Source organism: Hevea brasiliensis, chromosome 8 (assembly GCF_030052815.1).
Source record: "Hevea brasiliensis isolate MT/VB/25A 57/8 chromosome 8, ASM3005281v1, whole genome shotgun sequence".
NCBI lineage: Eukaryota > Viridiplantae > Streptophyta > Magnoliopsida > Malpighiales > Euphorbiaceae > Hevea > Hevea brasiliensis.
Genome location: NC_079500.1, coordinates 14,511,311 through 14,526,826, shown reverse-complemented (window position 1 = coordinate 14,526,826; position 15,516 = coordinate 14,511,311). Strand labels below are relative to the sequence as shown.

The 15,516-nt window shown below is 34.4% G+C and overlaps 2 protein-coding genes across 4 annotated transcripts; one reads left to right on the top strand and one right to left on the bottom strand.

Annotated features, from left to right (window-relative positions):
• Window positions 1-1,684: 1,684 nt before the first annotated feature.
• On the bottom strand, window positions 1,685-9,831 carry LOC110648245 (sec1 family domain-containing protein MIP3). 3 transcript variants are annotated; one of them, XM_058151367.1, is made up of 7 exons: window positions 9,530-9,831; window positions 7,753-7,896; window positions 7,120-7,269; window positions 4,406-4,909; window positions 2,240-3,793; window positions 2,092-2,160; window positions 1,685-1,869 (listed from the first exon to the last, which is right to left on the bottom strand). In XM_058151367.1, the coding sequence occupies exons 1-7, from the start codon at window positions 9,575-9,577 to the stop codon at window positions 1,741-1,743; spliced, it is 2,598 nt and encodes an 865-aa protein (XP_058007350.1). In that variant the 5' UTR covers window positions 9,578-9,831; the 3' UTR covers window positions 1,685-1,740. The 3 variants fall into 3 exon arrangements, with proteins under 3 accessions (XP_058007350.1, XP_058007351.1, XP_058007352.1); XM_058151368.1 differs by lacking the exon at window positions 9,530-9,831 and adding an exon at window positions 8,390-9,323; XM_058151369.1 differs by lacking the exon at window positions 9,530-9,831 and having other exon boundaries at window positions 4,406-4,905; window positions 7,753-7,892.
• Window positions 9,832-13,469: 3,638 nt separating this feature from the next.
• LOC110648246 (uncharacterized) lies at window positions 13,470-15,102 on the top strand. Its single transcript, XM_021802416.2, has 3 exons — window positions 13,470-13,983; window positions 14,072-14,168; window positions 14,289-15,102. Exons 1-3 carry the CDS (start codon window positions 13,555-13,557, stop codon window positions 14,825-14,827), a joined length of 1,065 nt encoding a protein of 354 aa, XP_021658108.2. The 5' UTR covers window positions 13,470-13,554; the 3' UTR covers window positions 14,828-15,102.
• The last annotated feature ends 414 nt before the right edge of the window (window positions 15,103-15,516 follow it).

Sequence of the window (15,516 nt, the reverse complement as noted above, 5' to 3'; positions counted from 1 at the left end):
TTAAATATATATATAAATGTTTATATAACAGATACCCAACATGTAAAATTTAAGTATTCAAAATTCAAGAACTAAACACTGACTCACAAATAAAAAACAAGGAATGAATTCATAAATTCGAAACATTGTAATAGAACTTATGCTTGATAGCAATATTAGATCATATAGAATCAATAAATACGATGAGTTTCTTAAAAATTCACAAATGAAAAAATGGAAAAAAAAATATTTATTCCCCTTTTATATCTTACATCTATAGTTTTCTTGCTTAGTGAATCTCTTTTTTATTTAATAAAAGTTTGAAATCTTGGGTTATTAATTGGTGTAATATCAATAAATCCAAAACTTTTTAAAATGATATCTAAGAAAAAAGTATTCGAAAAAAATTCATAAAATTAGAAGAACTCATTTACAATAATGAAAAAAAATAAGAAAAAAATTGATAAAACAAATCAAAATACAATTCACTTTATTTTGATTATAAAAAAGTAACGTAATAGTCCCAAATGCATAATTAATATTATTCATTAAACTCGAAATTGTCATAAATTTAATTTTATACTATTTAAATCTATCTTATTAGAGTTTGAGTGGGTTAAATATCCTATAAAAGTCTCACCCGTTGCCATCTTTATTGATAGAGGCACATTTACATTTTGCTTGAGTTATGATCATATTTATTGACTTTCTTTGTAACAAATTGAAATTGGATGGTCGAAGTGAAACAACCTCTATAGTTCAGCGACTATAAGCATAATTTACCCTTCAAACATAGAATAAATTCAAACGATTTGATCACTAAATAAATTGGATTTGATGTCATTATTGCTCTCATGCTCTGGCGAGAGCATTAACTTAGTAACTCACCTTTTAAGTAAGCATGCCTCATCCCATGCTTATGTTATCTGGAATCAAAATTTTTGGTCTAAGTGGATACGGCGGCTAGAGGCTGAGAATTTTATTTTGCTTAACTGCAAAAAAAATAAAAAATAAAAAAATCTGGAAAAGCTCAGGGATGACATTTAAAAACAAATTTTTAACTTTTTTTTCTTTCATGTTTTTAATTCGAATTGAATTTATTCCGAATCGAGTCAATCTAATGATTCAAACAAATTTTTAACTTTTTGTTCCTTTTAATTCATAGTTAAAGTCAGGTTGAACCGTTAGCTCCTATTTCAATTCTGATCTGATTTAAGATTAAAATCGAATAGGCACCACAACCTGCTCCCTCTTCCTGGTTCGGAACCGATTGGGTCCCAATAAGTTTTTAATTGTACTAATCTTGATTTTGACTGGGCCTATTTTGAATCCTTAGCCACCCTTAGTTTCGAAGCAAAATTGAGTCTGAGGTCACGAGACGGAAAGATCAAAGGCACGGACACGTTCTCGGGTATTCTAAATTGAACCTGAAAATCAAATCGACTGGACGGAAGGATACCCCTCAGTTCCAATTTAATTTTGATGTAATTAATTAATTAATTCAATTTGGTTAAATTCAATTTAATCATATTCAACAATCAAAATTTTTTTTTTCTTAAAGTAGGAATCTGGTTTGATTTATAACTGGATGGAATTGGTTAAAATCGATCTGATCTTATTTGGAAAGCAAAAGGCAAAGTTGGCTATACCAAACTCTGTATATGAACTCAGTCAAATAAATAAATGAAAAAAAAACTCTTTATATGACCCAAATGATAATGTTAATGAATGATATTTTGTCTTTATTTTCTAAGTACATAATCACAAGCAACTATATTTTCCCATTAGTAAATCAAACATATTGTCAGGAGTTAGAAGTGTTGTTCCGCCAACGATCAATTCTAAGTCTGGCCTTCCGCTTTCAGATATTGCTTCCCAAGCTTCGCGTACCTTACAAAGGATTGAAAAAAAAAAAAAGACCATAGGTGAGTTGAATGTTATAGTTCTGCTAAAAGAGTTGGAATGATTCATCAAAGTATGGTCTTTGGTGCAAAACATCACTAGATAATCATTCCGTATGGTTTAAATAATAATATCACGGCTTAAAATATGGGAAAAAGAACAGCACCGACTGAACAAAAACAAGTTACAGAAAGCCCAAGAAATTCACACCTCAGTGCCATTGATGCCTCCAACGATAAAAACCAATATGACATTTTGGTCCGCAAGACTTGGTTTTGCCTGCAAAATATAAAAATCAAGTTTAGCACAGTACGGAAGCATGATCTACTTATTTATGCCATATGGGAATGCAACTTGCCTGTCCAAGACCAAATCTTCCAAAGCCACTTTTAAAAAGTCGCCCCACAGTAGAGGAATGGTACTCCAACCCAGGTACATCATTTTTGCTCAACACGCTTCTTAGAATCTTATAGAGTAAACCCTTATTTGAGTCAGGATCACCACCTAAGTTGCTTTCCAAATAGAATGTCCCTTCTCTCAATGGTGCGTTCCTCCTCTTCAGAGAAGATAACTTATGAAGATATTTGAAAAGGCTATCCACCCTATCACGCAACTCCAGCCTCAGCTGCATGTCACCATATTGTTTTTCCTTTCTATTCTTATCATCATCATCTTCTTCTTCATCACCCCATTTGCCCCACTGATCATCATCAAAATCATCAATTTCTAATGTATCTGGTGATGTTTCTTTAGTTTCTTCCAATTTTTTTCTGTTGAAGTTGGCCTCGAGCTCTTCTGTTAGACCATGGAGAAACTTGAGCTTTGATGCTGATGCATTTTCAAGGATTGCATCCAGAACTGCTTCTTTCAGAAAATGCTCCTCTTCCCAGGAAAAAGGCCCACCCAAGCCAGAGGTAGGGAAATTCTCACCAGCTAAAATATATCCAACAATCATAAGGAACAGAGCATCTTGAAATGAAAGTAACGTTTGCAATGGTTCAGTTTTGCTTTTCTGTCCACTGGATGCCGACAATGTACTCTTATGGATAAGGTCACTAATTTGAGCAGCAAGACTTTGGCTTGTATCTCCAGCACTTGCGCTCAATATTTTCTCAGCACTAGTCAATGCATCCCATCTTGCACAATGTGATTCATCAAGGGCAACTAGTACAGCTGCTGCTAACTGAATAATTCCTTTGTTTCTGAGTGATGAGGATTGGCTTTTAGCTAATGTTTCAATCATGGGTTTCAACTCTGATTTTGTAGCAAAACCAGGGCGAGTTTTCACATTAATGGCAATATTTTCCCGGCGCAAAGTTTCTTGAAGCCACTTCCTTACCAGTAATGCCCCATCTTTTGTTCTTCTGTCAAATATAGCTTCCATATATGGTGTTCCACGAAAAGTTTCTGTAGAAACTAAGGACCCATTAAGCAACTGAACCTCAGATGGAGTAGACTTTTCATCCTGAGCTTTATTGCAGAGATTAACCAAGTTTATACTTTGAGGAGCAGAGCTACTGTCATCCCACCCTGCTAGAAAAGCTTCAATCCTTTCTAAAAGGGAAGAATTATTTGTTTCAGAATCTCCTCTTAATATTTTGGCAAGTGGTATCTGAACATTAAGAGAAGCACGTTCTAGGATAGAAGGACCAAGTTTGACTTGGGTTTGTGAGCCTTTCATGTGGGAATAAGATGTTGTTCTTTCTCTTCGGGGCAAAGATGAAAACATGCGATCAACGAGCGAATCCCCATGACAGCATGGAGTAAGGAGATCAAGGGTGCGATCAATGAGTAAAAGCCCAGCAGAACGTTTACGGCGGCCTACATCATAAAGACTTGACATGTCTGTCATAATTTTTCCAACAGTTTTTGACAAATCACCAAGGGAATATATTTCCGTTTTCAGGTCCATCTACAAATTTTAGAAAAGAAACCCTTGTCACCACACTTAAATATATATATATATATATATATATATATATATATATATATATATATATATATATAAAGAGCAATAAGCAGACAGAAGAAACGTATGATTTTCCATTAGACTACTTTTTTAAATATGCTGCATATACCCACAGTCAAAAGCATGTATACAGGAAACCAATGCTTCCAATAATGGGAATATTAGGTACTTATATTCTTCTCCTTCACAGTGTAAAATCGCAGGTGGTTATCTATGATGTATGCAAATTGCCAAACCACATAATTCCTTGTGTTTGTTATTCTCTCTCTTTCTTTGTTCACTGTTCTAACCTTCCCATGTGCGTGATGCAAATAATTTTTCAACGCTACTTCATATGTAAGGGTAAACTTTGGATGTAAGAGTTTAAAGATCTCACCTTTCACAGGATGCAATTTTTTTCCTATTGCGGTCATATTTACATGAGTAATATATTTGAGGATAAAGATATTGGCTTAAACAACCAAGGAAAAGAGACACAAGTAAAAAAAAAATATATCATGATACAACCAAGGGAACAAAATGTCTAGGATTAAGCATGTGTATAGAACTTCTTACCTTCGCAGCTAGATGGTAAAGAAAATGTGCAGTGAGAAGTGCCCCAGGTGGGACATCATCGCCATCAGGAGGCACTCCAGAACTTATGGGAGGCAATCCCAGACTAATTGAATCCTCATGTTCAATTGATAAGCATGCTTCAGCAACTGAACCCTCTGAAGGCAAGACAAATACTCTAGGTGACAAGGGACAAAAAATCATGGGGAAGTGATGCACTGAAACAACCAACTTTTGCCCTGCATCTTCCATGTACTCATCATCTCCAGAAAAAATTTTTGCACTTGAAGCAGCTCCAAGGTGAGGGACTTCCTCCTCACTGGATGTGAGATGTGACCACCCTTCATCTTCAAAGTTTGTATTTTCTTGGAAGTCATAATCTTTTGAGAGTCCAGATTTTGTCCCACGTTTCTTAATGAGCTCCTCATAATCTTGAAGAAGCAAGGATTCATATTCACGGAATGCATCAGGTCCCAGAGGTGAATCAGGATATGCTGAATGAACTATCTACAAATGAAAAAGCAATTTATAATATGTAACCACAATATGCAGAATATTAACAGTAAATTTGAATAATAGTGCTAGATAACATAATTATTAAAGGCACGCCTCAGGCTCAAGGCTCACCAAGCTCGAAACCTAGCGCCTTATATGCCTAGGTGTGCGCCTTTGTTCTAGGCACAAGGTTCTGGAAAGGCATGCCTCCTTTATTTCCATCTTCAGCGAGCACTTTCATTAGCAAAAAAAACTACTACTTACACTCAAACCAACAAACCCAATTCAAGATATATGCCAAAGAAAAAAAAGAAAAGCATCACATTAATTTGACTTTTATGGATTTTTTAAATTTTTTACTTTTGTGCCTCACCTAGCTCAGGTGCGCGCTTGCGCATTGCGCCTTGTGCCTAGGCTCCAAGACTCCTTGGCGCCTTAGTGCGCCTTGAGCTTTTAATAACTATGCTAGATAACCTCTCAGATACTTTCTATTGTTGATAATATAAACTGTTATGAAAAGTTTCAGTCTCATAGATTTCTTTCCAACCCAAACAAACATTTCTTTTCAACAAAGTATTATCATCAACAAGCAGAATCTTCAAAGTCAAGTTCTTTGTAACCAAGGGAGAATAAGCAAGGACTTCTAGCCAAGGATCATTACAAGATGATTTTTACTTTGTTTAAGACTTGTTCTTCAACTGTTAATTTCTCATCAATATTCAGATTTCAAGAGGTTCTTTCCTATATATAAACTAATCTAGCCTCAATAAAGCACCCTAGTTGAACTATGGAAATCAGGCTATTGATGAATCAAGTCTGTTATATTCTGGCAAAGTTGGTCGGTTTTTTCTCTCTTTTTTTTTTTTTTTTTTTTTTTTTTACTGTACTCTGCATTTCAAAGAAAATAGCAGCTTTCCTTCTTTTACAAAAGATTAGTGAGAATAGGATGCTGATATTTTAGCTCAAGGGTACAAGCCAATGGCCAGAGAGAAAATATGGGCAACAGAAGAAAACCATACCATTGAAAAGCAGAAAATTATAAATGTTAAAATTATTTTTAATAGTTATCCTCCACAATCTTATCAAGCATTAATGGGGAAAACTCTTTTCTTTATTTTATTTTAAACAAATCCAAACAATTTAAATTAATCCTATTAGGTTTTTAAACAGAGGGGAAGGTGATTGCTTGCTTGCTTAAAAAAAAAAAAAGAAAAAATAAAAAGAAGAAGATTCTTCGATTACTAGTGCTGCTGCTGCTACTCAGCTTTCCTCAACAGAGAATTTTATACTAAGTGACACAAAGTATTATTCATGTGGTTCTGATACGGACGCACAGAAGCAATGAGAAAGACACTCAACTTTATGAAGCCTTATTCACATGAGTGCCACTGGCTGCATATACCACTACTCGCAATCCAACCCTGTCTAGATCTAATTCTCCTTTAAGAACTGGTAATCATATTATTCCAAATTTTTCTCCATCCATTTGACCATTTGCCTCTTGTTGGTCCTTTTCAAACATTCAAAATGCATTAAATCATATTTTATTTAACATATCACCATTAGACATTTGTTGTAGGAGGCCAAACCATATAAATAATTCCCCTCAGCTTATCCTTCATAGGCATCAAGAATCCCTGTCAGAAGCATTCCTTGTTTTCTTAGTTAATTTTCTCAGGTAGTCATTATCCTCCTTAACATCCTCAGCCTTTTGGTCAGGAACAAATAATTTTAATTTTTTTGCCCTCAAATACCATTGCGAAACTTCTCATTTTAAGGATTTCATCAACCTTAGCACATTCTTATTGATATATTTTGATCATGATCACAAATGAGAGGGCAACAATGAAAGAAAAAGGAGAAAGATGCAGGGGGAGTGTTGCTCTTATGTCAGACCAAGAAAATGAGAAGCACCTTCATCCTTTCAAGTAGCTTTCAGTCAAATCTACTTTTTATTGAAAAGAAAAGTCAGGGCTGGATATTGATGATCAATATATTTGTTACATTATTTGCAAGCTTAGACATATAAAATGACAGTATGAAAAATAGATTTTAGATACAAAAAACATGAATGAGAATAACTTGAAAAAGCAAAAGCCAGCAAGTTCATCACTTGCAGATGGCGTAGGAAATTAGAACAAAAACTAGACCACTTGGATCGAATTCAGCGCAGAAACAAAAGGAAAACCAAGCAATCAAAAAGTATAATGAAAAAGAAGTACCTCTGAGATAGATGTGTATACTGTAAAACGTTGAACACATTGATGTGTGCTTAGGCAACGTAAGATATACCGATGTGCATCGCTGAGTAGACGAGATGTGATAACAACAATTTTAGTTGCAGGATCAGAATTTGCATTCCAATTAATCACCTGGATAAAGAAAGAGTGTAGATAATTACAGCCTTCAGAGGTTCTAGATTAAAATTTAAAAGAAATGATATCAGTTTTCTACTTCACAAACGTGAAAAAATAGGCAATCTGGTAGATGGCATACTAATTCTATATTACACCTTTGCTTTGTTCATTCATTCGGCTCATTATCTAGGTATAGCATGCCCTAATGTTCAAATGGTAAAATTTTTCCAAGTTATGCATTATCATTTGATCAGTAGGTCTATTGTATTGAACAAATAAAAAAGGCAGCTTACTATGTTAATGTCATATGGTTTTTCCTCTGTTGTCTATCATTTTTATTATGTGTAAAATATCCTTTTATATCAGCACACGATATACACTATATTACCATGTATAGATAAATCACAATATTTTTCTCAATTTACGTCTTTCACCTTAGGTGTCAAGCAAAATTTTCATATAATATGATGTGAGAGACATCAAAATGAAAATGCTCACCACATCAAGAGAACACAGGTTTTCTAGGCTACAAACAGCCCGAACTCCAAGGTCTAATAATATAGGAAAACCTCCAGCAAATTGGAAACTCTCTGTGCATCCAGAATCTAGGTAAAGAATGGCACCCTCAATATGTTCTGACATCTAAAAAGCAAATAGAGGAAGTTAATCTTAAAGCAGATCAACTTATAAAAAATTAAGGGGAAAAAAAGAAAATAAGCAAAAGAAAATGAAAAAGGTGATTATTTATAAGAAATTAGAAAGATATAAAAGCAAGGGGGATGACCCCAAACATTGTAAGTATAGACACGTAAGCATGCATGTGAAGCCCTTCAAACAAAGAGAGAGAGAGAGAGCCCTGAAACAAAGTAGAGATAGCTCCTAAAATATAAGATATTCATAAAAAGAGTAAAACATTGCTCTCATGAAAAAAAAAAAACATTGAAATCCATAGGTGCTGAGATGACATGTCTTACATAATATCAAAGCAACAATAATCAGGAGAACACATACTACGCATGATGCACGATCCAAAAAAAAGCATGCGTGATGCTAGGATAAATGGTTTTAAATGAAGAATAATTATCAAAGAGAGCCAGAAACCAGATTTCAGCATCTAAGAGATGATGATCATTACAACTCAATGCAGCCTCGATTCCAATCAAGTTGGGTCAGCTGTATAAATAACTTTTTTCCTCAATTCTACTTGGTTTAGGACCATATTTCAAAAAGATTTAACCATGTTCATTTCTTCTCAACTACTTTAGCCCAGGTCATCCTCAGTCTTCTCAAGTGTTGTTCAATCCTCTTATCCTGGACATGCCCAATTTTTTGTACCGGTGCATCTGTTGTTCTACGTGAGATATGACCAAAACCATGTCAAACAACCCCCTTCCTCAACTTATTCTCCATAGGCAGAACTTTCACTCTCCTAAAATGCAATAATTTTTAATCCAATCCTTTCTCATATTTCCCACATTCATTTGTCATCCACATCTTTATCACAATCATTTTATAGTCTTGTTAGTTATTCACTGCCAAACATTCATTGCCATATATCATAGACAGCCAAATTTCAGTCTTGTATACTTCTCCTTCAAACTAGGAAGGATTATGATCACATAGGACACCCTTTGGACTTCTCTCCTTACTCATACAATCATCCTTTTTCATCCCATTCCTTTGCGTAAGATAACCAACATGCATAAGAAATCACTTTGCAGAACTTCTACCACATCTAATTTAATCCAATTCACTCACATAGCATTACATTTGCTAAATTACAATGTATATATATTCTATTTTGGTGCTAGCACTACACTTGAAAGGCGGTCCTCCATTTCTCCTACTCCTAGTTAACCTATGATTGGGTTTCAGCACAAAAATGATCATTTAAAAAAAAAAAAAAACAAGTATTTTCTGTGATTCTGAGTTCATCAATGACTAAAGCACAAGATAATTCCGCAAAGCTGATCCTTGGCGTGTCCTGACACAAGTGGCAGCATCTTCATACATTGTTCACAACTTTCTACCAAAACCCACTTGATACTTTCACATCTTCATCGACTTGGTAGAGACCCACCCACCCACCCTCTGCAGCCAAATGATGGCACCCACCATTTCTAAAAGGAAGATAATCACAAATGCAGTAATACTCTCTATGAAAACTGCCCAAATTAAAAGCCGAATAGCTATAAAAAACTCATCCTCCAAAAAAGAATAAGCAATTCCACATTCTTTTCAGCAATAGAGATAACAACAATAAAAATGAACTTACTTGGCCAAAGGAATCGAGGAAAGCTTTGGCGACATCGGCCAAAGCCATTTGTAATGCACGGATTGCTGCGTTCAAAGATCAAAATTTTAGAAATCGATATCAGAAGATGAACGGCACAGGTCTCGCATATAAGAATTGAAGCAATTGATTGGATTGGAGTTGTAGAGCAGGTACAGAAATCACGTTCGCCTGATAGGATACAATTTCAAGGATTCGATTGGATTAGAAAAATGAATCGATGAAGAAAGCCAAATTGGAAGCTGAAACTCCAATCTCTTAACTCTTCAACAGCTAAATCACAGCAAAAACTAAAAAGTTCGAAAAGCAAAGTCCAAAACGACACCCATTTTATTGAAACGATATCGTGGTTTGGATCACCAGAGCTGTTTTCGCATCCAGCAATTTTAAGTTAATTTTTTTCAAACATGATAAGTTAATACACACACACACGTGTGTGTATATATATATATATAAATTAATTTGTGGATTTGTGAGAAAATCAGCATAATGTAATTATTACAACAAATTATTTAAGGATTTGAGAAATTGAATTTCTTTTCCTTTCTCCTTTTCTCTATTAATGTTAAATAAGGGATTTGAGAGTAATTAATTTTTTTTTTCTTTTTTTTTTTAATTTCCCTCAATCTAAACAAAAAGTTAAGCTTTATGAGGAATGTGCAGTTCCAATTATATATATATATATATATAAAACCAAAAAATAAGCAATATGAGCTTGCACAGTAGGAAGATTGCATTTTTGTTCATCTGGGTATTGCTACTAGCCTTTCAAAATTCATCAGTAAGATTGCTATTAGCCTTTCTTATGATAATAATGTTATTATTGACTACAGCAACATAATTAAGCATATGCATGGTAGAATCCTATGGAATTTTCAATAGTGTGTTCCTTTCTTTTTTTTTTTTAAATAGTTTTCCTTCTTGTCTTTGAAAATTTTATATATTTTAAGAGTAGTTCAGAAGTTTGTATTTTAAATAATAAAGCAGCATGTTGCATGAAAAATGATTGCTAAATGAAGAAATCCGGGAGGTAAACAAGGTTTAATTCAAAACTCTCAAGATAAACAAAGTTCAATAAAAAATCAAAGGATAGAATAAATTATTGAAGAAAAAATTTAATAAAGTTAAATCCAGAATCTCAGGATGATTTATTAAGAAAATTAAACTTCCTGTCTGGATGAACCATACATTCAATTGATGAAAACTATTTGACGTTCCCAAATTTCACAAAAGTACTCAATAAGGCAAGAATGATATAATACTTCAATAGTGTTGAGTTAAGCTCAAAACTTAAAAGATTCTTTCTTTGTTTCTTCAATCTAGAGCTCCAGGTTCTTGTCCTATCGTCCATTGGCTTCCTCTACCACTCCGGGCAGAGGAAGCCTCCTTTATTCCTGCCCGGCTTGTGGGTTTTCCTCCCTGCGGCTGGGATTTTTTGTCCTTGGCTGGTTGAACAGCGTGTTAAGTGGCAAAGGAGTCTCATGGTTGTTTTGGGCTTCGTTTGTGTTTCTCCTTTGTGTTTGTTGTGCTTTTCTTTTGCAGGTGTTTAATAGCACTCATCGAGAATCGGCTTGAGCTTAACTTTGTCCTTTGCATGGCCGAGGATGAGGCTTGGTGGTGGTAGCTCGCGAGGTCAAATGAGAGTTCAACCCGGAAGGCGCGAATGGGACATTGAAGAGACCCATCACCACCATCCTCTGCTACTGATTGATTCTGAAAGGACGAGTCCTGCATGGTCTTGACTTGGGGTTGTTATGCTTTTTGTGGATGTTTTGCTCATGGAGGTTCTTTTGCCTCCTCAACGAAAGCTTTCTACTGGTCTTTTTTTTTTTTTTTTTTTTTTTTTTTTTTTGTAGTTGTGATTGCTTGGCCTTCGGCAACATCAAAGCAATAGAGCTGTGTATGGATGGCTTACGGCGGAGCTTGGGAGGAAGGCTTCCTTTCTTCTGTTAGGCAGTCTAGTGTTTGTTTAATTTTTGGGTCTTAGACTTTTGGGCTTCCATTGGTAGACTAAGTTTATTGTTGCCTTTTGATTTTTGTTGTTTAGGCCCAAGAACCCCTTTTTTAGTCAGTTAGCTCCTCCTCGTAATGGGTATAGGCTCTTCCTTATACTCCTCCAACTTTTTAAGATCACCAATGAATCTGTTGACCTAAAAAAAAAGCCAAAAACTTAAAGAAACACTTGATAACACATAATTTTTCATCCCAAAATGTGTCCCTTTCATTTCCACACTCCAACTTTGCCCAAAGAAATAACAAAAATGTCCATATAATATAAGGACTTGCCCACATGATGAATTTATGGTCAGCTCAAATTTTAAATATTGGGGGACCAATTCCACGGCATTTTAGTCCTAAAAGAAAAAGACTCCATTGTGTGATCTTGGGGTTTGGAGTACCCTTATCTCTATCAAACATAGCACAAAGAATACTCTCTTTGGTTTGTTAGAAGATGCATTTAGCCTTCCATATGAGAAATAAGGAATATATATATATATATATTTCTCTTTTTAAGAGAAAGACAGTACATTATAATATGATTTAAATTATCGAATAAAAATTTAAAGGCTTTTTGAATAAGAAAGTCAAATACTTTTTTTTTCTAATTAATAATTATATTCACACATTTTAAGTTTAGACTATATATTCCAATATTTAAAATTGGAAACAATGATAGTTAAAACCTCAAAATCAATTTAGGAAATTTTGAATTTTAACCACCTAAAACAATAATTGATAACAAAAAGAAGTCAAAAAATACTTTATTTTGCATTTTTGGTTAACAAAATTAACCATAAGATTATGAGGTTTTGATATGTGATCTAAAATTAAAATATTTGAATATAATTACCAATTTGGATATGATTATCAATTAGCGAAAACATTTCTAGTTGATCAAATTTAAATAAAATGACTCAAATTTGAAATCTTTTACTTTTCGTTGTTTATATATTTTTTAAAAAATACCAGAAGATAAATTAAATTACGTTTAATAGATAAAATTAAGAAAAATTTTAAATAAGAAAAAAAAAGAACATATACATTTTCATGCCAAAATGTATGTTTTGTCCTACATTCCACCTACTTTGCATAAAAATACAACAAAAATATTCATATATAAAACAGACATACCCATATGATGAGAGCATGATCAGCCAAAATATTAAATATGGGGGGACCAATAGTACAGAATTTATTCCCAAAAAAAGGACATGTTAGAGTGATTTTGGGGCAGTATACATTTATACCCTAATGCATATTGGTGTATAGATATTAAAAATATATATTCCAAATCACTTGTAAACTAAAAATATTGGCAGAGAAGCAGAAATTCTCAGAATGTAGACTGCCACCATGAATGTATAGAACATTCAATTTGACTTCTAATCTATTAGTGCTTTTAGGCTGTTCTATACAAGACAAAGCTTGAGGAGACCAAAATGTATTTCAGGATATTGTTAGTAAGGATTATACATGTTACATGTCAAAGACAAGAAATTTCTCTTTATTTGTTCATTCTTGGCTTGATCTGCACTTAAAGACATATCACTTACTTGACATAGTAAAATAGTAAAGTTTAAGTTCTCGCTCTCTCAATCCTCACTCTGAGCAAGAAAAAATTGATTAGGGGTTGATTAGGGGCAGATAAAAGACATATCACTTCCTTGACACAGTAAAATTTGAGTTCTCGCTCCTTCAATCCTCACTCTGAGCAAGAAAAAAATCAACCCAGGGGACCCATTGATTGATTAGGGGTTGATTAGGGGCAGATAACAGTAAAACTAGACAGTCTTATTATTGATTGATGATTCCACAATGCTAGACCAATAAAATCTAAAGAAGATGCTTAAATCTCTCCTTTCCCACAGCTATTTAAGTCTCCCAAGTACCATATCACTATCCCATATCTAACCTTCTCTGCGACAGACTACTCTGTCATTGCCAACTAGCTCATTATTCTTGTACCTTCATCTAGCACTAAATTCTGCAAGACTTTTAACACTTTAATGGCTTCTTCTTCATCATCAAAAAGGCTCTGGGAGCATCTTCAAGAGAAACAAGAACCCTTTACATTAGACATTTACCTCTCAGAAAGAAGGATGATGCAGAGACCATCAAGGTGCAATTTAACAAGGAGAAGTATTTTACACACCAGAAAGATTCTCAAGTTATTATTATACAAGCTCATTCGCTCTGAACACAGCCAGAATGTATTGGACTGCCGTAAGTCTCACAAATATGACCTTATATGTAAGACGTCCGAAAAGCTCCTGCAGAGTGGAGGATCAAAAGGGTATTCTAGTAGAGGCAGTTCAGTTGCATATCATGAGTCTCTCAAATGTGGCATAAAAGATTCACCTTGTAACAAATATCAGGCCACACTTGTTGCCGAGACTTCCCAACCCCATGAACATAGCAGTTTCACAAAGCAAGAGGTAAGATAATGCTTTCCTTCTTATATGATCACAAAACATTTGAGTTATTTCTGTATACTTTAAACTCAGTCACTGAAGAAGCTAACAGGTTTCTACAGATATAAACCTTCACTGGGAATGCGAAGAAGATGGTATGAAACTGGGTCCAAGATCATTACTAAATGAAGCCACACCATCAGGCACAGGTAGTAACAATAAGCTATTTAGTAACATTAAGCTATTTATCTGATCAAATACAATTCGAAAGAGACTCAGATATTTATTTCTAGTGAACAATTTGCAATAATCCTTCTCACAATGAACAGGGTATGACCACCTACCTAACAAAGAAGAAAGTGCACCAACTTCAAGCACCATTATTGCGGAGGAAGACTCCATATTTTCAGCTTTTCTAACAGAATTACTAGTGAAGCCACTGGTTGAGAAGCAGAATCATGCTGGATTCATGGAGCTACAGGAGACAATTGGTCCAGTTTTTTCTGAGCTTCTGAAAAACAGAACGGTATTGCAGCAGACTAAGCAGCTTATTTTTGATTTTATTAAGGAAGCCATAGAAAACCATCAAAGGAAGAACGGGAATCAGAAGTCCACTCAGGAATTCATGGATCTAGAAGAGCTTGGAAAAATCATCCGTGACAAAATTTGCCCATGGGAAAACCAAAATGCAGCCCAGCACATAAATTTTGATGTCTCTAGCATAGTAGAAGAATGGGATGATATACAGCAACTACACAGGAAGATAGGGATAGAAATTGGAGATGCTATCATGGATGAAATAATTCAGGAAGTAATTAGTTTCTTTTTTTCTGTAAAGTACTGTGTTACTAATCAGGGCTCTTCTTGAAGTGGAGAACTACGTATGGTTCAATACTACAAATGTTCAATCACAACCGGCAGCTGAACTAAAATGAGTTCAGCCAATGAACCCAAGCTACTGAGCATCAGTTGTTCAAATTCTCAATATCATGAGTTAAGAGATTGGAAAACCATACCATATCCTTATCATTGTGTTAACTTGGAACAAAATTATTGTAAGCATTTAGAAAATAAATCAATATCAGCAAATATCAACAAAAAACAAAGAAAAAGCGAAGCAAATGAGAAAAGCAGCAATTCATAACACATGCACATGCTAAACGAAAATTTTCCAGTCTCCTGTTAAAAAGCTAGAAAAAGAACTGATAAAGTACTTGGATATAAACACACACAAGATTTAATCTGACAGGATACGCTACACATCATGTTCCGGGACAAATGAGGAGAAATTACACTGGAAGTTTTATGTTAACAGTTTGTGCATTTTAACGCCTCAATTGTTATATTTTATCTCTTATGCAATTTGTCTGTCTGATGCCATTAAATTATTTATTCAGTATATAGCACCTCATACATCATAAACAGATCCATTGGCAATTGCCAATTTTATCAAAAGCTAGGTTGCAATGTAAGCTATCATCAGTTATGAAAAGATATTTATCTGGAAATGTGCATGGATTGAACACCCAAAGAAAGCATCCACCAATTCTCATCTGC